Source organism: Leuresthes tenuis, unplaced genomic scaffold (assembly GCF_036924035.1).
Source record: "Leuresthes tenuis unplaced genomic scaffold, fLeuTen1.0.hap1 SCAF_18, whole genome shotgun sequence".
Lineage (NCBI taxonomy): Eukaryota > Metazoa > Chordata > Actinopteri > Atheriniformes > Atherinopsidae > Leuresthes > Leuresthes tenuis.
Genome location: NW_027325372.1, coordinates 17,798,987 through 17,825,663, shown reverse-complemented (window position 1 = coordinate 17,825,663; position 26,677 = coordinate 17,798,987). Strand labels below are relative to the sequence as shown.

Sequence of the window (26,677 nt, the reverse complement as noted above, 5' to 3'; positions counted from 1 at the left end):
AGAGGACATGCTGACGAGAGGCGATCGATACTAACTCCCAAACCGCAGCATCAGTCTGGTAGCTGTGTGTGTGTGCGCGCGTGTGTATATGTGCGCTTTGGGACTCTGCGCTTGCATATCTGTTGGTGTATGAGCAAGATGTTTGGCACCCAGGACAAACACCTGCAGGTGCTGCTGTCATTCATTTTTCCGGTGCCCTTGAGCGTGTCAGCTCTCATTGCACGTGCGTATGCTTGTGTGGGCACACATGCGTGTGATGGATTTAGATATCAGTTTATGGAGGATTATGTGGACAGCTTTCACAGCTATTTTCCTCTGAATATTTTGTCATCATAAAAAACAAAACACAGTTTTGAAGGCAGCTGTGTACAAGTGACAGACAGAAGAAGAGCTGTGGCTCGGTGCCAAGCATGTTGCCAATCAATGCAAATTATAGATCTGGATTGCCGGGGGCGTTGGCACAAATGTGGACTCTGTCATTTAAGAACTTAAACAAAATTTGTTCTCCAAAATTCCTGTCTGGTTCCACTTGATCACATTTGAGTGAGAACAGGCTGCGGTGGTATAAACATACTGCGAAAGAAAAGGAAAACAAGACTGAGATGGAGACTATGAGTGTTTCTTCTTCTCTGGGTCTTAAATCCGCCTCTGGTGACCGCTGGACTGTGACAGGAGGTTTATAACAGCCAGTGTGTCGATAAATCCCAAGAGCATTTATTTCCTGCAAGACCAAGAAAGGATACCTCGTTTTATATCCCTTGCAGAACAAAAAAAAGGGATTTTTTTCTCTATTCCCTTATTTCACATGCTATTTGTATCTAAATTGATTCATCCTAGCACTCAGTGCCAGGAACGAACATAAAAAACATGGTATGACTTGTTTGTGGCCTCCTTAACTTTTCCTCCCCTTTCTGAATGTTTGTCTTTGTTGTGTATTTGTTCGACTGAAATTCTCTTCATTAGCATGTAAGCATGCACTTTGGCTTACAGAAACATTATGCAGAATCATTGGTGATTAAGTTCACTCCTCCAAACATCACATTAGATATGCAAATTACTGTATCCTCTGAAAAAAGGAAAGAAAAAGGCAATAAAACACTAATGGTCTACCAACAATTATTTTCTTAAAAAGACTAATGGGATCATTATTCAAAGTTGCTCAGACAATTAGGCATTTACGAATTTATTTGAAGTGCAAAAAAAGAATCAAAGAAACCATTAAATCAACACAACCTCTCTAATGGAAAAGTCTGTAATTGGTGAGAAACCTGTCTGTGAAGACTTTTCTTTTTTTGGTTATTTCTATCTCTTGTCTTAGAACAACATTGAAACTTAATCAAAATGAAATAATTTCAAATATGATAATTATTATACTATCATTCAGATCCTTCACTTTGCAGTTCTTGGATGGAAGTGATGAAGCCTGGTAGCTATTTTCAAGCCCAAACTAGTTGGATGTGGAGTGTCAACACATGGCCATTTCCAGGCTTTGTAGTGATGTTGAGGTTCAAACTGTTGATAGGACACTCTGGGACTTCAGACTTGTGTTTTCCTGGCATTATGCTTCATGTCATTTACTTATTCAAACCAAAAACCTTTGCCTCAGCTTGAGATCCCAATCACCCTTTTGTCCTTTGACAAATTTCTGTCTCTCCTTTGTTCATGAAGACATTAATGACCTGGAATTATGTTAAAAGCACATGCGGTTGTGTGGTCGTGAGAACTGCTGCATATGCAAGTGTCAGAATGGCATCCATTAAGGAGAGGGTGTAAAAAACCCGACTAAATAATGAATGAATAAATGAATAACAAAAAGGGGCATGACAATAATTGTTTTCTAACCTTAACCTGGAAATGTTATAGCGTTGACCAAACCAGGAAGTGACACGTGTTCTAATTAAGCGTTGCGGTCTAATTAATCCCAGAAGGTAAAAAAACAGTTATCGTATTTGGACGTCAAACTCGTGTCCCATGTTCAAAAGCGCGTCACATAATAACTTTTTCCTCCCGAAGAAGAAGGCTTTGAGACTTGTTTAAGGAAACATTTGGTAATGATGTCGTCTTTGATGTGGAAACACTTCCCTCATGCCATGTGATGCCCCACAAGGTAATACTCAAGGGTATGAACAAATGACCTATTCGGTCATTTTGATTGGAGAGCTTGTTGGAGCTGCCATTTGCCTTTTAGTGAGTGATGGTTTATCCCCTGCTTCTCTACCATAAAGGCCTTATTTGTGGAGTGCTGCGCCTGTGGTTGTTCCTATGTAAGTTTTTCTGCTATCTTGACAAAGGATCTTAGGGTCTCATTCACAGTAACCATTTGTTTGACCAATACCATTTAACAATGACTACTCTGTCAGACTGAGAAGCTAGATCCAAGAAATCTGGTGAAGGTTCCAAACAGCTTCTATTTTAGTCCAATACCTACAGTGGTCCTGGAGACTTTCAATTCTGCAGACATATTGTGGTATCCATCCCCAAATCTGTGCCTTGGTACAATCCTGGCTTCTAGGTCCTCAGACAATTCTGCCATACCCAATTAACTATAAGATTTTATATAGACATTCTTGTAAATTCTGTCTATTCCATTTCAATTAATTAGGCATAGCTTGACTCCAGTCAAGTTGTGGAAGCTTCATAATGATCAATGATTGAAGCAGGATGATCAAGAGCTAAGCTATCAGTGTCATCCCAAAAGGGTCTGAAAACGTGTGTAAATGAGATTTTTCACTCTTTGTGAATGAACAAAATTCTCAAACCCCCTGGTGTTTTTGCTTTGATTGTGAAGTATTTTGATGGAAGTGTAAAAAAGTATGAATTGAATCTTTTTTCAAGACAAGTTTGAAACAAAACAAAATGTGGGAAACTTAAAAGCTTTTGTGGCTTTATACTATAGTATGCAGTGTACTTTTATATACCTTTTATTCAGGGTTTCAATGTAGCATCATTCACAAAGAAATGATAACATCAATAAGAGAAGATATTGGAAACAGTGGGAAACTGATCCTACAATAAGAATCTTTTCCTGTGGGGGGTCAGTAATCCAATAATCCTAAACATTGCATAGGCACACACACACACACACACAAGTAAACACACACACACACATACATACATAACATCCAGTCAAGGACAAAGGGGGGTATGAAGGCACAGTTGACCACTTCTTAAAATGCCACACAGTGACATTCATTTTCCAGTAGTCTCATCCGCACACAAAAACACACGCACACACACCAAATATGTTGTTGACTATTGCATCTCTCTGCTGCTCCTTTACTCTCCATTGCAGAAGATAGCATCTTGACTCGGCATGCAAGAAGGATAGAGGGACAGAAGGAGGGTAGGGAGGTTTCACAACACTGCAGGAGACTGTCTGAGGAGGAGGGTTATCTTAGAACCAAAGAGCCATGGATGAGTGGAACAGAATGACTGATGGTGAAAGTGAGGAACACGCATACAACCCACACACACATAGACTGACACACAGGTACATTTTCCCCTCTGTTTTTCAGCTAAACTCATGGGATGAGATTTCCTTGTCTTGTAATGATTTCTAAATGGGGCTGTATTGCTCTGGGATATACTTAATTACCACACACCGGCTGGTGACGCTAATGTGTGCTGACGAAAAGAGAGCAAGAGGCAGGAAGAGAGGGTAAGATGAGCTAGTCACACTTGTTTAGAAGTTCAACTCTGAATTAGCAAGGGCATGATTGGCTTTTGCTCATTGGTCAGCATGACACAGCCATCTGTTGGAGAGGTAATAGGGATAGGTTTGGGGGTTATTGTAGCTACTGGAAGCAGCTGCTGGCACTAATTCTGCTTGCTTGCCACACACACATATACACGCATGTCCACCTTCAAGCCAAGCTATTGTGTTCTTCAAGCTATTGTATAGTGTTGATAGATTCTCTACCAGTAATCACTATGTTGCCCCCTCTGCTGGAAGCTTGTGTGTGTTTTGTATTGTATGTCCCAACGTGTGTGAGTGTATGTGAGCAGGCCTGCGTGTTTTTCTAATCTGGTATTTCACTGACCTGTCATCACAAGCCAGTGAGACCCAGCCTCAGGAGGTAGACCAAAGTTATTTTACAGCTAGTACTCTTTTTCTGACTTTACAGAGTGGAACACACAGTCACAAAGCAAATATAGTGTTAACACAAACATATGCCTGCATATCCAGGCAAATACGGACAGTTTCAAGCTGTGTGGTGTTTGTGACAAACTCACCATAAATGTGAACATCTTGATGACTAGATACTAAGTTACAGTAACAGCAGGGTAGCAGAAAAAAAGGACATCATATTACATAGACTTGTCTGTGTGAATGTAAAAAACTACCAAGACAGAGAAGCAGCAGCAAGTGTTGTCTAACCAAGACCGAATACAAAGGTCATCTTTCTGTGGTTGTGAAAATGTCTTCATTATTGGGATAAGTATGGATTTTGTTGATACATTATTGCAAAATAAGTAGACACATAAAAACAAATAAAACAAACAGAAAACCCATCTACTGTGTTTTTAATAAACAGGCCCAGTAAGTACACAGTATACAGAAAGTGGAAACCACTTTGAATATTTTTATTTCAGACATTTGTCCAATATGTTTTTTTTCAAATTCTTAAGAAAATAAATGTGAAAAAAAAAACAGATTTGAATTGATTCAAATCACAAACAGGGTGGTAAAAACACAGTCCACTCTGGGAGGTCTTTACAGCATTGATGTCCCTTCATAAGAGCATGGCGGGGGTGACATTTACACTCCAGCATGAATGCAAGGGACTGAAACTGTCAAATTAAATTTGTCAATTTGATAGTGACTGATCTCAAAGCCTTCCATTTCAAGATAAGATTTTGTTATTAAAAAATCCAACTAAATTGGTATCAGTACTGAGATATTGATCCCAAGGACGAATGTTGCTTCTATCTGCATTTCTCTTACCTGATTAAATTCATTTCTACCCTCCATAGATGACGACAAAGCTGATGGCATCAGACAATCACACTTGATGCAATGACAAACAAGTGTGTTTAAATACTGTGCTCTCAATGGATAAACTCAGAGAGGGTAGGCTACCTCCACGAAATGGAATCTGAATGGAGCCAAATACAAAGGCGGGTGTGGGTCAGAGTGTAACCTCATGGAACATTTAGAAAAACAACATTCTATGCATTCGATAACTGCGCTTAGCAGAGCAGCTGTGTGACCATCCTCACCCTGTCATGTCAATGTAACACAAAAAACACTGGCATCATTAACTTAAGAGTCAGTTAGAGTAGTTGTTTAGATATTCGTATTCATGTTTCTAAATAGGCAGACCAAATTCAGTTATCAGTCACAGCTTTGTAAGTAGGAAGCAGAAGTCAGACACTTAAGTCTTATGAGAGGAGAGGCAGCAAAAGAACTGTTGCCAGATTTATAGTCAATATTTTCAGCTCTTCAAGTCAGTGGTGTTGAGTTTGTGAGTTTGTGAGTTTGCCCACTATTCTGCTTATGGATAATAATTGCTGATAAATTGCTAAATGTTAAGTCATTAGCCCAAGGTTGAACTCTGTGTTATAGCTGCTTTGACGACCACACAACTTATTTTGTATGGCTTACCGTCAAGATTTTCCACTGTAGGGAGACGATAATTATAAATCATCGAATGCATTATTCCACATTAAGTTGGTCAACACCCTTAGGTTTGGCTGTCTTTGTGATTGCAGAACAGCAATGCCTCACATGCCTGTATTCGCGTCTGTAACTCCTGCAAATGAGCATTGTGTGGTTTTCAAGAAGTTTGATAGTCAATAGATAGTTGGTTAGAAATCAACTTTTTTTTACAATGGATGAGGCAGATACGATATATATACCATTCAATCAAATAAATCAATAATAAGTAATAATAAATAAATAATAATAAATCAAAGAGTAGTATTGATAACTCTGTATTTGAACTGATAATATTCAGATATATGCCATCCCTAAATCCCTAAGCATTTCAGTATTCCCCTCGATACTTCATATCGCCGACATATTTAATATAAATACTTTTATAGTGGTTTATATGTTTTATATTGGAAATTAGCCATTCGGGAGGTTTTATGGGTGAAGCTTGAATGATGATGATGCTATTTTGAGTAAAAAGGTGACACTTAAATGCCGAAACTCCTAATTTGGGACATACTTTATGCGGTGCTGATAGCTTTATTTGTTCCTGAAATACTGTATGTTCAGTTAATACAAAAATAGAAATAAAACCAGGAAAATAACTAGTAGTAAGATGCAACACTTTTTTGTGTTTGTTAAACTCTCAGTTAGGTCAAGTTGGGAGTTTGGTAGGTTTTATTTTCAGGTATAAAATCTTCAGAAAGGAATTCCTGGTATTCCTGATGTGCCAATTCTCGTCAAATGTTAAACACATGCAATAAACTGACAGTAGACTTTGAAGTCGTTGGGGGGATGCTAGTGGATGTTAGTCAAAATTGTGGATCTGCTCTTGGCAATTAAGAAAATTTAAATATAAATTTATTGAAGAAAAAAATTTATCGAAAAGGTTCCCTTCACTTCTGATCAATCTTTCCACTCTTTACCGATGGCTATAACATTCTACAGCTTGTAAAGCGCATAGGATGTCTATACGAGTGTGTTTTGGAAGCATCCCCTGTTGTATTAAGATAAATAGCCTCGTCTGTCATGTTAGGCTGTGTCTAGCAAACAAATTCTCCTCACGTCAAGCCAGATGAACACAAATGAGGTCCCCAGAGGAGATGTTTCAGTGGAAGAGTGTCCCTGTGGCACTCATCATGAAGGACATTGTAAGGGTAAAGAGGACGTGCTGGTGACAGCTCAAAAGTAAAGCGTGGCTCTATCATGCATCAGACAGGGTTACATAAACACACAGCCCTGTAACGCTGAACTTAAATGAGGCAAGACAACAACATTGAAATGTATCTTATCTTCATACTGTGATGTGAAAAATTAATTTACATAATGGCAGGCAATCTGTCATACCCCTCGCTGCTTTGTGTCAATAATTTGCTTCTGTCTGTCTCACTATGTCTCTCCTGGTGACAGTACCATCAGCTTACTTCAGGAAATGCATGGAAGCTACACCTTTTGAGAAGGGCATTAGATAACCACTGGTTATCAACCACGGTGACACTACACTCCACCTTGTGGGTGACAGGTTCCAAGCACACTAAAGCACTGCATTGTACCAAGAGGTAAAGAACCTCCCCCTGGAAATCTTCTCTGGTGCTCAGTTAGATGCAGCTGGCACGCTTTGGGCCAGGAAAGTGTCCATGATGTTGCAGGCTCACACAGAAGCAGAAACACATAAAGGGCAATTGCCGTGGGCTCAGGTGGCCAGTTGTTCACCACATGGGTCACAGCATTGCACGTCCCACGCACGACTGAGCTGTAAGTGCATCACATGCACCCAAAACCACTGCTGCTGCAGAAGCTTGCATACTATTCGCCTTCTTCCTTTTAACTAGCATCACATAATGAATAAACTCTACTATACAAACAAAAATTTAACTCCACGATAACTCCACTTAGAAACAATCTCAGCTTGATGGCAGAGTTAGAGGTTCTTGAACATCGGTCCATTATGGTCCATCAAATAGCAGGTCAGTTTTGGTTTGTATTTTATACAACTAACAAATGCCCAAGGACAACATGTATGCCCAAAAGCACTAAGCTTCTCAACACAATTGCAGGCTGGTAGATTTATCAGTCGAGCAATGCACCAGCTAAGGTCAGAAAAGATGAAATTTTCTGGCTACTGCAGGAGATACAGATGTGTGAAAAACACAAGTTTAAATAAAAAATGTTTTATGAGACAGGATAATGCATTTATTGCTTTTGTTAGGCCTCAAGGTTATGGGGAACGCATTTTGGTTGGAGACATTGAATTTATTAGGTTTGTTCACAGAAATCTCCACAGGGCATGTTTGTGAGTGAGGGTAGCTGCACAGCTTGCTGCTGTATTTTTCTTGTAGACACTGTTGCTGTTTATCATGATGCAGGTTTGAAGTGCATCTGCAATGCTGCGTAACAGAATGCCACTGATTTACATGGTCCTTATTTGGCAGTCTGATGCTTAAATAAAATATAGGTGCAACATAGCAAAAGAATTTCTCAACTTATCTATCGTCTATCTATAACGTATCTATCTACCTGTCTACCTGTCTATCTTTGATTAACTGAATAATCCAGCTCAATATCCGTAGATTCAGCCTGCTGGTAGTTTGTACTATTTCTCCCAGTTAAGACCCAGAATTACATAGACATTCAAAGCTGTCTGCCTGTGCAAAGCAGTGAAATGAAATAGCCTTTTCATACACGTGAACCACCGCTCAGGCCCTACAAATGGTTGCCTAAATCAATCGCTCCAAACTGGATGTCACCGTTTTGTTCACACAGGATGTTTTCGCTGACAAAACACTCATGCATTGGTTTGCTTTTGAAAATCAGTGAACAAAAACATATCTTTTTGAAAACCCACAGAGACAGAGGTTCACACAAAATGTCAAACCTATCACAGAGATATGCATGGTTTGAGTTTGACACTGAAATGCTTTTAAATCATCACACAACTGGAACTTCAAACAATTGCACACACTCAAACACAAGTATTAAAAATGCAGGCCTCCGGCGACTGTGTCATATCACAGTGGGCACAGGTGCACGGTGGGATATCTGTCTATTTTCTGCAGTTAATCGATCACGTGAAGTCACTGGAGCCTGACTGGGAGTTGGTGGGCCAGAGAGCATTATAGACTATGTCAGTGTGTGAGTGTGTGTGTGTGTGTGTATGTGGTGCAGTAATTTATCTCTGTATTCCATTACTGAGATACACTGTAGCGCTGAGCCTTTTTGTCATCCACTCATTCACACACATCAAGAACACTGGCACTTGCTCTGTCTCTCCACACACATGTGCACTCACACATGCACTTGCACAAAATCTCAAATGGCGGATGTGCATAGAGAGGTCTCTTGAGGTTAGCTAATTTGGCCCACTGGTGCCTTAACCACATCTCCCTCGCTTCATCTCCTCACATGTCGCTCCAGACTTCCACGCTCCCTCTGAAATATCCCTATACTCTGACAACGCTGTCGTCCGCCTCTTAATGTCATACAACTTTAATTAGATGCAGACAGACTGATGGACCTAATTCAGAGCCAACTTTAGCCCCTCATCTTGTCCTCTCAACGAGTTACATGCCCTGCAATATCAACGGCGTGTAGAGCACGAATCCTATACCAGACCTGAGAATATACTCTGTTTTCTTCTGTATTCCTTACATCTTTCTCTCTTGCTCCCAGTAGCCTCAAAAAACAAGTTAGAAGTGTCTCTCATACAAATACAGTACATGATGAATTGAATTCAAGCAAGTCCTTTGAAATGCTGAAATTACCCTTCTTTGGTCCACAAAGCTCTAATCTCAAAGACTTTTGGAGGCCCTGTACTGTTTGTTAGAATGTTGTGAGAAAGTACAACTAATAATGTTAAAATAAATTGTACATCAACAATAAAAAGGCTTCCACAGACCTAAACTGTATATATTTGAATTTATTTTAAATTAATCAGTGAATAGTGGAGATCTTTGGGAATGCAGTGCATCTGTTTGTTAAGAGGTGATGAAATGAAGCTAACAAAGAAAACTATTATACCAAGAGCAAAGCATGGAGGTTCTATCATGCTGTGGGGTTGCTCTGCTTCCTCTTATACTGGATGTACTATGCTATTAAATAAATGAGGAAATCACAAGCTTACAGGGAAAGTTTGGGCCTTAATGTGTTACCCGGTGTTTCAGCAGGAAACAGATCCAGCAGAGAGAATGCTTGAAAAGAAAAAGGTGGTGTGTTTAAAGCTGGCTAACAATGGGTCAAGATCTAAATTGCACTGAAATCCTTTTGAGAAAGCCAAAATCTGCGACTGTAAGGGCTTACAAACTAAAAAGACTTGAATAAACGGTAATTGATGGAGTTTGAAACTATTCCAACAGTAGACCAACCTCTTTTCATATACACATTCTGATGTGTATATATGATGTTTTAGTCTTGCTTATTTTCTAAAATATATTCAAACGTCTGCATTTTCAAACTGAAGTTTTTTCCAGTAGGTTTATTTTGACAGCGATAAAAGTATAAGTTCATTTGAAGAATGTTTTTTTATACTCTTCCAAAAAAAATAAAGTGCACCAAGATGACTTCTGAGATTTGGCACGACATAAATAAAATTGCACAAGACAGAATTTGTTGTATTTAACATCTTTATCACCAATACCGTGACTGAATCCAATACTAACTAGATTTTAACTGAATGTCCATCCATTTTCTTAATCCGTTGATCGGGTCGGGTCGTGGGGGGGGGGCTGGAGCCTATCCCAGCAGTCATCGGGCAAGAGGCGGGCTACACCCTGAGACAATCTACCACACACACGCTCACACTCATTCCTAAGGACACTTTTACAGACACCAATTAACCCAACATGCATGTGTTTGGATGGTGGGAGGAAGCCGGAATACACAGAGAGAACCCACGCATACACGGGGCGAACATGCAAACTCCACACAGAAAGGCCCCAGCCGGGAGTTGAACCTGGAACCCTCTCGCCGTGCTAACCACCACACCACTGTGCAGCCCTTAACTGAATGTCATCTAATATTATTTTGGAGCTGGACAAAGAGCGCTATTTATTGGAAGATACACACTGTTTTCAGTTTACCTTGATTTATGACATTTTTAATGGCAGCAACAGGAAGTTGGCTCATGTGCTGAAAACCAATCCATTCTGATACAAAGCGATCTGTGGAGAAACCGGGAGTGGATATCAGTGACAAGGTGTGTGTGTGTGTGTGTCGGGGCCTCTTCTGGAGTATAAAGGGGCTCAGTGCTGAGTGAGAGAGTCATAGCTGATGAGCACAGAATACTAATTCTGTCGCCACAGTCACCACAAGCAGTCACACACACACACACACACACACACACTCTCTAAAATCTTGCTATGCTCTCTTCAGGAAAAATCTCCACAGTGACTGTATTCCACGGTATGTGATTACTCTTTGTCAAAAGCAGTGGCGTGTGTGTGTTTGTGCATTTTTCTCTGTGTCTGCATGTGTTTGGATACAGTTAAGGGTTATCAAAACACCTGTACGTGCCATGCGCCAGCACAGTGTGACAATAAACACCTCTCACCCATGCTGCTGAAGACACAAACACAAGACATTTCACACAATTCTCTCTGCTCTAATTACCACAGAAGCTCATAGTATTCCACGAGGAGAGGATGAGCTAACTGTGTGTGAGTGAGTAAGTGTGCATGAGTGTTTGCAGGTGACGGACCACTGGCTCTTGCTCGGTGCTGGAGTGGTCTGGCCTCAAGAGTCAGAACAAAATCCCAGTCTACTCTGTTCCTCTCTTTTTATAGCCCCCGGTCCATTCAGTCTATTACCCTCCCATTTGTGTTTATGTATGACAATCCGCACCCTGCAACTGTGCTAATAAGACTTTCCAGTGAGAGTAATGGAAGTGTTGTTTGAGTATGTGATCAAAATATTCAATATGCAGCTTGTAATAAAATGTATTCCTTGTTGTTGAAGTATGTGACCATAACAAAATATAAAGAGTTTTATATATATATACCCCATATTGAAGCAATATGGGGTATTGGGCTATTACAGAAATCAAAACAAGCCATAATCTACATCGAGTCTCTCTCACTGATGATTGGCTCCCCATCGCTTAGAGTGCATCAGTCAAAAGAAGACTGCTGGCTGTTCTTTGTCTTGCTTCTGTAAAGATTGCTGGTGGATATTACAACCATGACCTCGAAGTGTCACATTTGTTCTTGAAGCAATGGACACCACAACAGCCTTCATATTCTTGAATATTTGGTTTACATTTTAATATCTATGCAATACCAAACAAATGATGCCTCAGCCTTCTGACCTCATCGTCAAACCCAATACCAAACTGTATCTGACACAGTTTATGTTTCATGCCTTCTGAAAGTAAATAACTAAGTCAGAAAGTATATGAAGATAAGTCTGGACTACAAATGAGGCATTTCAGGTCATTTGGAAGCAGCATCCTCTATGTGAGACAATAATTAACAGTGGTGTGGAGCTGGGGCTCTGTGACTTTGTTGACTTTTCAGATGCACAAAAATCTGTAGAGTACATTAAAAGAAAGGAAAAATAGTCTGATATGACCTCTTTAAGGGCAGTTTGAGTTTCCGCATCTGGTGTTTAACCTTCCATAAATTTGAAGGATTTAAAATTGACACCTCTCTTATATTTGGTATGGTATATAGCCTAAAACATTGCAGTATAAATCACTTTCACAAATCTTGTCATGATTGGGGGAAAAAAAAGATAATGAGAAACAGTTCCATAATGAATCCTCTCTGGCAAACTTGAGACGGAAGCTTACACTTTTAGTCTCGTGTTATGCCGTATGAGCCAAGTAATTAAATCAAAGGACAACCATGGAAGCTACTGCAGCATAATGGATAAGCCAATACATACAGTATGGTGTAATTTCCCTGTCAGTGATTGATGAATAATTGAGAACAATGATGTTAGTTTCATTCTCTGTATAAAGATATTCGTTGCAGAATAGGACAGCCTGGTGTCTTTTCAACCTCAGTTCATATCAAGAAAAATATGAGCACGATAGGATATGCTGTGAAAGTGAAATTTTCAGATGAAGTGGATGAGAGGGTACTGGTAGGAGGAGTGGAAAATCCAATGAGAGACAACGAGGTGATCTGTATCTTGGTTCAGATCACAGCTCTAAACTCTTATACCCCGTTGTTCTCAATTGAAACAAAAGAAGAGAATTGCGGGGCATCCGCCATCCATCATACCGACAGTTGCGGCACTGTTTTGCACATATGCAGGCCACATGGGTACATGTATGTTAACATATCAACTCTATGTTAGAAAATAGAATTGCTGGATATCATAAGAATTAGATCATAAAGAATAGACATACTTGACACAATGTTTGAATTTAAACCTTGTTTTTTACGAGCAACTTGATTTTATTGTTGTACTTAACATGCTTACAGCCCGGATGGGCTATTCAGTGCTTTAGTGATTCACTGTATTCAGTCATAATAAAGTGATAACTGGATGGGCTTTTTGTTGAGGTTAAAAAAATATCTGAAAATACTCAAGGTTATGTCAGTATCTTTATGAGTAATTCATTGGTTCATAAATTGGAAAACTGCATCATTTCCCCCAGACTTACTCAAATCCAAAGCACATTTTCTACTTGCAGAGCTCTTTCTCCTGTTCTTCTGTCACTGGAAATGGAAATAATAATATGAGGAACGCAAACACATTTTTGAGTTTATAACTGAAAGTTGATGTCGAGTATGAGGCCAAAGTGCAAAGCACACTTGACTGACAGATGTGAGAACAAAAACAAAAGAAAAAAATGTTTAAATATTTTTTTTTGCACGTGTTAAAGCTCTAAGATTATTTCACTCATTGGATGGGAAATCCACCTAACTGAAACTTGCAATCTCTTTTATTTTGAATAAGAAAAAAAGGTTTGAAAGAGATGGTAGAGAAAAGTGTTGAACAGACTGAACTTGAAACCTGACTGTATCTGTCCTTGTGCACCTTGTGTGATTACTTGTGGTTTCTAAGACTTGCATCATGAGAGGAGAGATAAAAAAAATGTAAAGAACTCTGCCACAATGTCTCAAGGCATTCTGCATGTTGGCCTTGTGCTGTAGGAATTTCTGTACTACATTTCATGTGCAAATACAATGTTTTAGAGAATATAAAAATCAAAACAAACATAAAAAAGAAAAGAAATTATATGCAGTTACTTGTCAGTGCTTTCTGTCATATGAGTAAAACCTAGTTTGGTCTGTTCAGCACTCAATGTGTTTTTTTTTTTGTTTTTTTTTTAACTGAATGGCATTATTCTTTTAAATACACATATTATATAAGGTGCGAGACAATCAGTTAAAGAGAAAGTGTAATATGTTATATCTTCTTTGATGCTTCAGACATCATAAAGCCAGGTACAGACACTCATATCCATCAGCACATTTTCTTTCTCAACTCATCACTCGCTGATGCTTGGACAAGAGCCCGTTTTGTCAGTTTTCAACACACTGGGTATCCCTTTACAGTCATTTTCCACTGTTGCACCAGCTGCACCAGTCGTAGACGCCAACAGGAAACGGCACTAATAACTCAGAACAAGTAACAAAGATCGTGATCCTCCAAGCATGGAACTCTGGGTTGTGTTTGAGTCCAACATCAAGACTAATTTATTTAACTTTTTTATTGATTAGTTTTATTTTTAATCATATCCTTCTAAAACTTTGACTGGACTAAAATAAGGACTGCACAGTGGTTAGAATTGTTGCTCAACAGCAACAAGTGTCCCTGTTCTCAGTTGTTTCTGTGGGAAGTTTGCATGTTCTTCTCACACTCTGGCTTTCTCCCACAGTCCAAAACATGCATGTTAGGTCAATTGGTAGTTTGAGATTGATTGTGAGAATCAGTGTAAGTATTCATGCTTGTTTGTCTTGGTTGTCTCTGTGATGGCCCTGTAAAAGGACTAGTGACCTGTCCAGGGTGTACCCTGCCTCTTGCCCAGTAGTTGCTGAGATAAGCATGTGACCCTGAATTGGATACGGTATAAATGGAAAATAAATAAATAAGTAAGTTTGTGCATTAAAAGTACGTGGATAATGCTCAGAAAACATTATGGTTGAGCTTTAAATGACAGATTTTTTTTTTTTTTGCAAGAACCTTTGCTGACATATGACATATTACCATGACAACACTGGCTTAGTTAAGGCACCAGCTTGGATAACCCTGTATGTTTATGTGACACTTGGGGGTACTTTGTGGTTTCAGAATTCTATGGACATTATGACCAAGTGCCGCTATGTGTGTAAAATGTTGTAAGTTCTCACACTTAAATGTGTATTTGTGAATACTTTCACGAGGACATAGTTTAATATATATCAAATATTGATATTCTTTAAATAGGGGAAAAAAAAGGGAGAAAAAAAAAACTGTTTTACATGGAATGTTCAGGGAGCAATGCCTGTTTATACCTCATCTATATGGAAATGAGAAGATATTTGTTTATCTGTGTTTTAAACAGATATGTGGTTCAAATCTGTTCAGTGTCAAAGAAATCCATTCATTGTTTTGATGGACAGAGACCCAGGGCCTCTGTTGCCAAAATGGAAATATGGATATGGATTGCAAATTTAATGCTGCATTAGAGACTACATTTAGCAAATACTCATACAAATACTCTTAATTTAAAATCATTTCTGTCTCCTTCAATTGGGTCGAGAGACGAACAAACAGGCTTCTGTGAATAAGTTCCTTCTTAATCAACACATTTTACTGGTACAACGTAATAATGTCCTCACAGGTCAACCACTGCCAGGCATAGAATAATTTTGTCATTGTCCAGTTTCATTTCTTCAGCACAAATAGCAATTAGGTGATTAGTATTTGAAATGATTCAACAAGCCGATACATTTAGTAGCACTGAGCTCAAATCATTTTTGACTCCTATTCATTGAAAAGCCAAAATGTTTTACAGACTAATTTATTTTGTGCTAGAAACTTGCAATGTAGTTTTCTCAACTTTCTTCAAATCAACCAATTCTCTCTGAGGTCCATAATGCTGACGTCTTGTCAATCATCCTGAAGGATAGAAAGCCAGAAAATTAACCAGAAAATGCAAGAATAAGGCTGAGGCTCCTTGCAAGTAACCATTGGATATCAGGGCTACACAGAGAGGCAAACATCGAGAGCTTGTTTAGAGTTAAATGTAACATTTATTGCAATATTTTTATTTCTTTCTGACAGTGTTACAATATGAAAAGAAAATATAGGATAACTACTATTGTACCCATCTCTAAATTGTAGTAGAGCTGTGTCCATGGTTAGAAACTGTGAGATGTCAGTGTATCACTTGCTCCTGCTAAATGTGTGTTCGGTCATGAGATGTGATAAATGTAGAAATATGCTAAAGTTGTACATCATGAGGTTGTAAGAGATCACCTCTTACTCTGTATGAGTGAGGAAAATATTTCTATTGTACAGATTTTGAGCTTGTATTGTGAAAGAGCAACCTTTTTCTTTGTGGACCAACATACTCATTACCCTTTGACCTGATACCTCCCCTTGGCCTTACAATTCTGTTTTGTATTCTGGAAAGTAGGGTGACCTTGACTTCTCTTTTTGGGATCAAGCTGTAATGGTCACAAACTCTTCAAAATGGCCCCTACACCTTTTAGTAAGGGGGAGATGATTTACCCTTATAAAACAGAGGGATAAGGCCAAGTTGTTGGGCCAAGGGAAAGAATTCGGAATTGGACCTTTCTGTTTTGAAACTGCACTGTGACATCCCTTCCTTCACCCTTTACGTTCAGACAATAGGAGATTGGATGATCTTTTCAGACAGATCAGGTTGGTTGTTAAATAATAACTATGCTGAAGCATCATCTGGCACTGGCAGAGACAAACACAATTTGTTCTGATGAACAGCTGCCATAGCAGTTAAAAATAGAGTTAATCCACAAAAGTAGCACTAGAGATCTAGAGTTGAGAGAAGTATTTTACATTGCACACTATAGGTAATAGGAAACTTAGGAGAAATTAAGATGATAAAGGGAGATTGCTGAAATTATAGCTTGGCTTTTCATTCTCTCTGACTCAGCAGGAACAGCAGGAACAGTTGCGTTTGTCTTGTAGTGGATAGAGAAGAGAAACAGTGGAGAAGCAGAGTTGAGGCAAGATCCCCTGCTCTGACAGTGTAAATATCAGTAATTCTGACATTCTAGGGTAATTAGGACATCAGGGAGTTGTGTGGAAGAAGATAGTTTTCTACATATAAATAGTTGCTTACACTTTTTTGGACTATATAACCACAAAGGGCTCTTAAAATTCAAATAAGCTTTAGGGAGTGATGTGACCAGCTGCTAACCAACATGTAAGCAAAATTTGCATCTTTCAGATTAAATGCAAAAAACGACAACTTTTCATACATATGGCTGGACTATTTTGGAATCACCAAAATATTGGTGTTGATTTACTGAGTGGCTGCATGTGTACTTTCAGGTCAGGGAAAATGGGTGGAAAACTCTATTCTACGTCATGGTTCTCTCTCTCCATGGGTATTCAGCAATAATATGCCACCTTGCCAACTGAAATAAAAAAAAATCCAAAAAACACAAACTTTTCAGTTCGTAAAGCAATTTCTTAGAATTCTTCGGATAAAGACAGGTCAAGCCTTGCAATAAAACAATCCTGGTTTCAATCCTGGTTTCACATGCCTATTAGCCACTAAAAAGAAAATTAGAAGCTTATTATACTTTCTCAATGAAAGACAAGCTACTTCATATACTTCTCAATCCACCTCTACATTAATCAGTTGTAATTTCATTAGTATAAACAACCTGGTGGCTGTAATGAATGGAAACGATTAAGAAAGTTTGAGTGCGTGAGCTTGTGCTTTTTTATTTTGATTAAACCCATTTTCTACAATGCAGTAATATGCAGATTAATGCAGATGCATGCATTCATGCAGATTCTATATGAAGGGATTTTTGGTTTCATATCCAATCTATTGAAAAGGTCACTGTATGAATGACCATTTGCACAAATTTGTGCTTGAATATCGTATCTAATCCTATCCTTATACTGTCAACAGATGGTTTCAAACACACATACAGTAAACGCACAATAAACAGCATGGAGACTGATATTCTAGGAGCCACACCTCTTGGCCACATGGGGGAATCTAAAATATAGATCAAAAGCCAGAATTTCTGTCAGGCATTACCAATCTTTTGATGGAAGGTTTAAAGGGCTTCTTTTGAACCGCTTCATTTTTTAATTAAAGGCCAACACGCAGAAGACAAAATTCAAATAATAAATTCTCTGTCAAGCAGAGAAATGTGACCTCCCCAGGTTGTATAAAAAAGCTAAGATAACAAGACAAACCTGCCAGTTTGTCACTCCAAATCTGTATATACATGCAAACAACTGCACATATGAGATGAAATTCTCTTTTGAGTTTCAGCAATGCATGGGCTACTATTCTTCTAGGAAATGTGTGTCATGGCGTGTTGCAAGGCATAAATAATTCTCCAAGCAGAGAGGTGTGCTCATATGTGATGCACAGAAAAATGGTAAAAGCAGCACTGAGGCAGAGTCTTGTTAGCTGACAGAAACATAGTCCTACCTTGTCGAACATCTCTGGGTGCTATGGCGATTGCGTCATTGGAATGCAGCTCAGTGACGCAGCAATCATCAGGAAACAGTGAACCATTGCTGAAACTGTGAGGTGTCTCCGGAAGTAATGGAATAGGTGGTGCCATAATGTTGTGATTTGGACATATACAGCCTGTTTGGGTCATCCCGCAACCATCCCCCTCAGAAACGTCCTGGTCGCCATTGTGATCTGTGCGCAAACACTCTTCAAACCATCGGCAGAGAACACCACAGGTGAACTGACTGGAGTTCTCGTTGTTGATGAGTAACACTTCTACCAGTCTCTGCTCCAGCAATTCCTTAGTTACCTGAGGCTCATCTGCAGCTGGATGTCTCGTAAGACACAGTTGGACAAAGTTCTTATCAAACTGTAGAAAGGAGTAAGGTCTTTCTGAGTTGGATTGGCTCCCGCAGAGATCAATGACTTCCTGATCCCTGGCTGTGACTGTCTGTAAATGAAGGGGACAGCTTTGATTGGCCAGATGGTGATCAAGAGAAAGGAGCATGGGGGAGTGTGTCCGGCAGATGACAGGTTGACGGCTGAAACGGAGGTAGAGGGAATACTTGGTGGGATCTGGATTTTCCAGGGACCAGGAACAACCAGGTCTCCTGGAGGGAAAGAGCTCCCTTAGGGAGAAAGAGCCATAGAGCACTCCTGCTACAAGGCTGGAGCACGGCGACGAGATGGGCGAGGGGGCCCCCTCTACCCCGCTGCTGGGGATGCTAGCGGCAACCCCATGGGCAGCCTCAGCCAGGGCAGAGAGGGGAGCTAGAGCGAGGGCAGACACAGCAGCCAGGGCCCCAGCCACAGCCAGGAGGGAGGACAGCACAGACAGGCACACCCCACCAGCAGTGTTCATCCTATGACATTCGTCCTGCAGAGGAAGAGAAAGAGAGGACAGAAAGATTGGGTTGAGTACTAGACATATATGGGAGCATCATCCAACTAACCTCACAAAATGAATATGAAAGAATGTAAGGTACTGTACAAATAGACAGAAGAATCACGTCTCTTTCGAGATATTTGTTGGACTGATTTCTGCCTTTTCTCAGAGTAGGACACAGCCGTCTTTATGACAGCAGTTAGCATGAAGTTTTTAAAATGTGCACATGCACACACACACACAAGAACTGTCAAAACCAAAAACACATCCCTGCTGGGCGGGATTAAAAAGGATGATGACTTGGCTGTTGAGACATGCACTGTGGGGCCTGCTCTACCGTTTTCAGCTCATATGTGCACACATGGGCGCATGCACACAAACAAACCACACACGCACACAAACACGCACACACATGGAAACACAAACACCATCCTGCTGAGCAGCTCCCCTAAGGCTCTGGCAAACTATTACCATCACTGACACAGTGAGGGTCCGCCAAAAGCCCCATTTTGACTCACAAAATAACACACTCACACACAACTAATAAACCCTCTTCTCCCATCATATATAGTGTTTTAGTATTTTGCTAGACACAACTTCAGAAGTCACAATACTTTTATTCACCGTCTGCTCTATCACACAAGACTTTTAAGTGGTTTGGTGAAAATGTGGTTTGAGGAGAATGCGTGGTAGATGGAAACTGTTCGCCCCACTCAAACAAAAGCCTCCTCGAATGATGCTCAAGTTTCTGCTAAACATCCCCGTGCTCTGAAAGTCAGCTGCTGCCTCTTTGCAGCACATAATATTTCTAAAACATCCATCCATCCATTTTCTATACCGTCAATCCGTTAATCGGGTAGCGGGTGGGCTGGAGCCTATCCCAGCAGTCATCGGGCGAAAGGCGGGGTACACCCTGGACAGGTCGCCAGTCCATCACAGGGCCACATAGAGAATAACTTGACAAACAACCATGCATGCTCACACTCACTCCTACGGACAATTTAGAGTCACCAATTAACCTAACATGCATGTTTTTGGACGGTGGGAGGAAGCCGGAGTACCTGCAGAGAACCCACGCATACATGGGAGAACATGCAAACTCCAAACAGAAAAGCCCCAGACAGGGATCGAACCTGGAAAATTTCTAAAATATTACACTGTAAATATTTCAAACTTTTCGAAACTACAACAAGAAGGACTGTTAAAACCAGTGCATGACTGTTTAAAACCAAATACATTGCAATACGACAGCCTTTTGTTCTAAGGCAACTGGATATATGTAGATAGAAATTACTAATTTCCTCCTGTGTTCACTTGTAAATGACAGTTTCGCTCAGTCTAAACTCTTTACTGAGTAGCTTGCCCAGCCAAGGAGCTCCTTACTACTTCAGTAAAAGACTACTTTCTGCTTTATTTTCAATCTATTTTTTCAGAGGCATGGTTAAGTCGATTAATTCCATGGCGTCAAAACCAATCCTATGTCAATTATCCCACACTTAGGATACGAGGGACAAATTATTGATTTTAGGAGTATGAGAATGATGTGAACTATATCCTCTGGCTTTTATTTTCAACAGATCACAACCCAATATAAATTTCCATTAGATAGAGCTAACCACCATCATCATCATCTAAACACCAAATGAGGGATACAGTGTAAAACAAAAATTGAGTGCTAAACCTCCAAGAGAGTTCCAGAGAGTTCCAGAGTCAATGCCAAGGCATATTAAAGCTGTTCTTGTGGGACGTTGTGACCAGGCACCTTACTAAGACCCTTTACATTGGTGTCTCCTGTAATTTATTACCTGTCCGTAGCATGATAGTAACAACCAAGGTTACAAAAGTGAGATGCCTCTGCAGAGACCCACTGAATGAAGGATATGTGTGGCTTTAGAGCCTCTTCCCTTAGGCCCAATTAACAGAGTGTTTCCAGGATTTACACACTTAAATGGGCTAGGTAAGTTCTGGTTAAGGTCTGTGTAAGACTTCACTGTCAGGAAGGTGACATAAGGACTGGACAGTAAGAGGCACTTTATACTGTAGGTGGAGTTAAGTGGGGCTAAAAGTTCCTGTAAAGCAGGCAAATGACCACTAATAGAGCAGAAAGGATGAGGGAGGGATGGTGAAGGTAGAGATGCATTAGCATTATTGAAATTATGCAAATACTCTGAAAAAAAAGGTAGGTAATTTGCATCACACCATGAAAAATGAATGATGTCCTTTGGGTTTAAGGCATTCTTCTAATGTTAACTCAGAGTGACTTCTGGAACATAAAATGGTAAACTATCAAGGATGGTAAACCAACACATGCAAGTTTATAGTGTACACTATAATTCTGCTGTAGTCATGGGACAAAAGTCTCGGAGGGAATGGGAAGATCCCTGTGACTAGAATATATTCCAGCTGTGTAGATTGTTGACTTAGAGAGTGTGCAACTACATTTAATGTACTTCGGCACAGCTTATTTTTAGGAGGAAAAAGAACTGCAAAATATGTATGATTCATACATGACATTTAATTCAATATATTGTTGTCATTTATTTAGTAAAGTATAAGTGTCAGAGAGAAAAACATAAAAAACCAACATATTTTTTACATGTATTTTTTAGTATTTTTATTCAACACTACTTTACTGTATCTCTTAATAATCTTAATTTACTATTAACTTAAAATGAACAGTTGAGGTTGTCATCTGACAATAATTGATAGCTATAATTTAGCCAAAAAGTCATGCAATCATCAAAGTGATCCTTTATATAAAACTTTCAATATGACTCATAACAGCATGCTATAAAGTACCCCCACCGCAGGTAAATATGGCTCATATGAGCATAATGTCATTCTCAAGTGTTTCCTTAAACAAGACAAAGTCTCCTTAAAGAGGAAATAAGAGAGCTGCAACAAATGATTTTTTCTCTCAAGAGTTAAATTCAGTAATAAACACATTTTGCCTAACATCACTCCCTGGTTGGGTTTAAACAGTGAGCTCACTGTAAGGGTTACAAATCAAAAATCAAAAATGTAGTATATAAATAATAACATATATCCATTTAAATATATATAAGCAAATGCACTGTGAAATGACAGAAAAATTCTTTGCAGTGTGTGTAAAAGAACTGTCTACTATGTAAGGAGATGGTAATGATGTGAGACCTTTAATCATACGGTATTCAGTATCCTGACCCCAGCATCTTTCACTGGTGTCTGGTTTCCTTCATCGTAGTCACTGCCTGGACAAAGTTTCCCTACAGAGGACTCACGCCTGCAATTTTTGATACCGAATCTGTGATGTAAAGACTTTTTGAACAGCACCGCATTTGGCTGTGGTGACACTTTGACAAATGCATGGCAAAGCTGGGAAGTGGGAGGGTTTAATGTAGCTTGTTGTGAAGTATGCTCAAGGACATCGAGCTGTTTTTGTATATGATGGGTTATTGACTCTGCCACTTGAGTGTGGGCTCCTGCTTTCAAAGCAAATGGTATGATAACCTCCGCACACACTACACCACAGCTGGTGTCACATGGCCTGCTAACGATGTGTCACAGAACTTTTAAATCCAGAGACTCGGTGTGAATTAAATTAGTTATTCCATATAGTGAAGAGTTTAGAATCTTTGCCGAGACAGCGTGTCTGCTTATTTCTTAGTTTTTTTCATCTGCGGCAGAAAGAGTCAAAATGCATTTTGTAACAGACCTTTCAAACTTGAATTATAGACCAAACCATGCACTGGCAAAAATAGACACATTTTACGGATGAAAAGAAGTCAGAAGCGTTAAGCAAATTGTTTTTGGGACAATGAGCAATGAATATTCATAGACTCACAGACTGTGCAAGACTAGGCCCTAAAGTGCTGTCTTCATGAGGGCATTCTGTCCCACTTCACTCTAAAACAGCACTTCACTGTGGGCATCCATAAATATTCATCAGCTTTGATGTCTTCCTTTCCCCTTCCACCTTGACATTAATGTTATCACCAAGGATGACAAAATATGTATATCCCTCATTCCCTGTCTCTCTTTCTTGTGCCTGTCTTCTTGGCTCTGTCTTCATTCTCTAAAGCAGTCAAGTGACAACATGACTAATCTTATTTTGCTTCACTGTAAAACTTTTGTAAGAACGAAACAGTGCTGGGACGCTAATCTCACAACCCCAAATGCTTTTGGAAAAAGCATGAAAAATGCAGTGAGTCTTCCATTTAATTCGACATGTATGTCATTGCACAGTACTGAGCCAAGCCACTTCATGTCATCTCTAGTCAGCTTAATTTAATTTATTGATATATCTGGAATGTGGTTTAATTATTATCTTTTTAAAGAAATTGTAGGTATTTCTTTGAAAAAGATTATGTCTTGACAAAAGTGTAAATAAGCTTTTTTTATGGGCACTGATACAACCTTATACCAACACAGAACCTGTTCCTTTGGACTTATTGAGATGACTCAAACAGTTCAACAGTTTTCACACACATTAACTGACAAACTGAAGATCTTCTTTCCATCTTCACTCCTGTGAGAGACAGCACTGTCTGCTTCAAGTCTCTAATTTTAATGCCCCTCACAATTTTGTTGCAAAACAAAACACAAATATTTCCATCCATCCATTTTCTATACCCGCTTAATCCTTCGGTCGGGTCGCGGGGGGGCTGAAGCCTATCCAAGCGGTCATCGGGCGAGAGGCGGGGTACACCCTGGACAGGTCGCCAGTCCATCACAGGGCCACACAGAGACAAACAACTATACACACGCTCACACTCACTCCTAATTTTAGAGATAATAATTAACCTAACATGCATGTTTTTGGATGGTGGGAGGAAGCCGGAGTACCCGGAGAGAACTCACGCATAGATGGGGAGAACATGCAAACTCCACACAGAAAGGACCCAGGTGGCGATCAAACCTGGAACCCTCTGTGAGGCGATGGTGCTAACCACTACACCACCGTGCTAACCACCACACCACCATGCAGCAAAACAAATATTATAGGGTATTAAAATCTTGTTTGATATAAAGCATTTGAAAAATGTCACCTTACACTACCTTGCATTTATTCAGCATTTGAATCGACTGTAGGATAGAAGAATAGTTTTATCTATCTCAGCTACTTTATGGGATTCTATGCCATCTGTCAGATGTAACAAATAACAACTATTTCTACAAATAGAAACTATTACCAATTTTATTATTTTCCATCTGCTCCATAATCTTAAGACACTCAAAAAACTTAATTAGCCTCCGAAATGAGACAGTGGTGTGCTGTGAAATCTGTGAAACAATCTGAACTTGAAAAAGCTGTTCCTGCGATAATGCTGATGAGCTGAATGGGAATAGCTGATCATGCTAAAAAGCTGAAAATAGTGAAAATTCAGCAGAAAGTTATTAGAGTTATAAGCGCCTGAAAGGTATTTTTGAAAGGACCTGGAGCTGAAAGGTATTTTTGAAAGGAGCAGGATGAAGGCAGAAAAATCCAAAACCAAAAGTGAAAAATTCAGAAAGAAGAGAAACAATGCAGAAGCATTTGAAAATTTTGTAAAAAATTATTTGCTTAGGTTTCAAAAGGCCTGAAATGTATTTTTGAAAGGACCTGGAGCTAGATGAAGGAAGAAAACTACAGAAAAGAGAAGAAAAATGCAAAACAAAAAGTGAATAAATTCAGAAAGAAGAGAAACAGTGCGGAAAAATGTGAAAATTCAGCAGAAAATTATTTGCTGGAGTTTCAAAAGGCCTGAAAGGTATTTGTGAAAGGATCTGGAGCTGGATGAAGGCATAAAACTGGAGAAAAGAGACAATGGGCTCGAATTAAATGGGTTGAAGTAATGATGACACCTGAAGATGTCAAAGTATCAAAAGAAAAATGCTGACTTTCACTAAACTGTTCTCGGTGAGTAGATAAATGTACTTCATGCCAGAAATAAGGTCTAGGTTTAAAAATATCGGAGTTCCCCTTTAACGACTTCCCTCCCAGTATAACCAGCATAAATGACTTTTTTGGATACTATGACTTCTTGGGAGAAAACTGTAAGAGCGAGGAAAATAATTTGAACACCGTAAGAACCAGAATGGTCAGAGGAACGCGGTAATGTAGTTTTTATTTCAATGGAGTGAAAGATTTTTAAATGGCAGCGAGTTGAAAACAGTTGAAGCAATCTCTGGTGTCATACCAAACTCTTCATTGGAGTTAGTGAGATAATTTGAAAGGTTGCTCTCGCTTCAAGGCTCATAGCTGAAATTCTGTAACATTGTAGTTACATTGGCTGAAAGAGGACAACTATTCCTACATTTTAAGGTATAATTTGTTAAACTGTATGAAAGTTAGAGGAATTTGTTTGGTGTTCAGAAAAAGTTAAAAATGATCAGTGTGCCGATAATGACTCTGCTGACTAGTCATTCATAAAAATGAAAGGAAAGAAGGAGTAAAACTTTTCATGTTTTTTAAACTGTCATATTTCAAAATTGGCTTAATGTTTGAAAAAGCTGAACCATCTTTTAATAAATGAATGTTTTGTGACCCATTTAAAATTTTGAATGGTGTCTCTAGCTGAAAGTACGTTGAAGTAGTTAGGTTGATAAGAAGAGAAAGAGTTGAAATTTGAAATTTGCCTTAAATTTCTCTAAAATTAAAAAAAAAGTTAAATATTCTAAAAAGTATAAAAGTTAGAATCACCAACAATGAAAGCTCGAATCTCCTGAAAGGGCTGAACATTTTGAGACTAAAATGGTTGAAATTGGTGAAAGTATGCAGAAGTAGTTAGGTTGAAAAGCGGAGAAATAGCTGAAATTTCAACAGAATTTGAATACAATTTTAAATATTTTAAAAAGTATAAAAGTTAGAAACACCAAAAGTCAAAGCTGGAATCACCTAAAAGAGTTGAACATTGTGAGACCAAAATAGTTAAAATCAGTGTAAGTATGCAGAAGTAGTTAGGTTGAAAAGAGGAGAAGAAGTTTAAATTTGTTCATGTTTTTGAAACTGTCATATGAAAAAGCTCCACCATTTGGTAATAGCTGAAAGTCTTGTGACCGGTTTAAAGTTTGAATGGTGTCTCTAGCTGAATGCCTTAAAGCACTCTCACAATTACTGAATTCTAAAATACTCACAGATTATGTCTTGGGGTCTTTTACATGAGAAAAAAAATAGAAAAGGTGTTTAACTCCACTTGGAGATCTTAACTGTGTGCAGTGTAGACTGAGAGTGACTCCAAATGAATATTCTCGTTCCGTAACTTGTTTATTGCACTCATAATTCATCCTTGAAGGCTGATGCTCATCTCCAGATAAAGCAGAAGTCATTTCCTCTGTTTTGTTTGTATTGACATTTATCAAGGTCTTATTGTTATTAATTAGACTAGAGTACTGAAAATGAGCCTTGCTATGTTGATAACTCTGAAAGGAGGAAAAAGAAGAAAGTATTTTATATTCAAGAACAGTAAAATATCACTAAGGATATTATAGTTCACAATCAGACTTACTCATCGTACTCTGTGTTTTTCCCATTGAGGCAGTAGGTAAAAATATGTATTTT

General features: G+C 39.1%; 1 protein-coding gene across 4 annotated transcripts in view; it reads right to left on the bottom strand.

The window, feature by feature from the left end:
• Positions 1–26,677, bottom strand: part of adgrb2 (adhesion G protein-coupled receptor B2) — a 222,759-nt gene that overhangs the window by 131,827 nt on the left and 64,255 nt on the right. For all 4 annotated transcript variants that reach the window (XM_072370498.1, XM_072370501.1, XM_072370499.1 and 1 more), the window contains exon 2: positions 18,246–19,149. In XM_072370498.1, coding sequence (XP_072226599.1) covers positions 18,246–19,134 — 889 coding nt within the window. In that variant the 5' untranslated portion in view covers positions 19,135–19,149. The remainder of the gene's footprint in view (positions 1–18,245; positions 19,150–26,677) is intronic.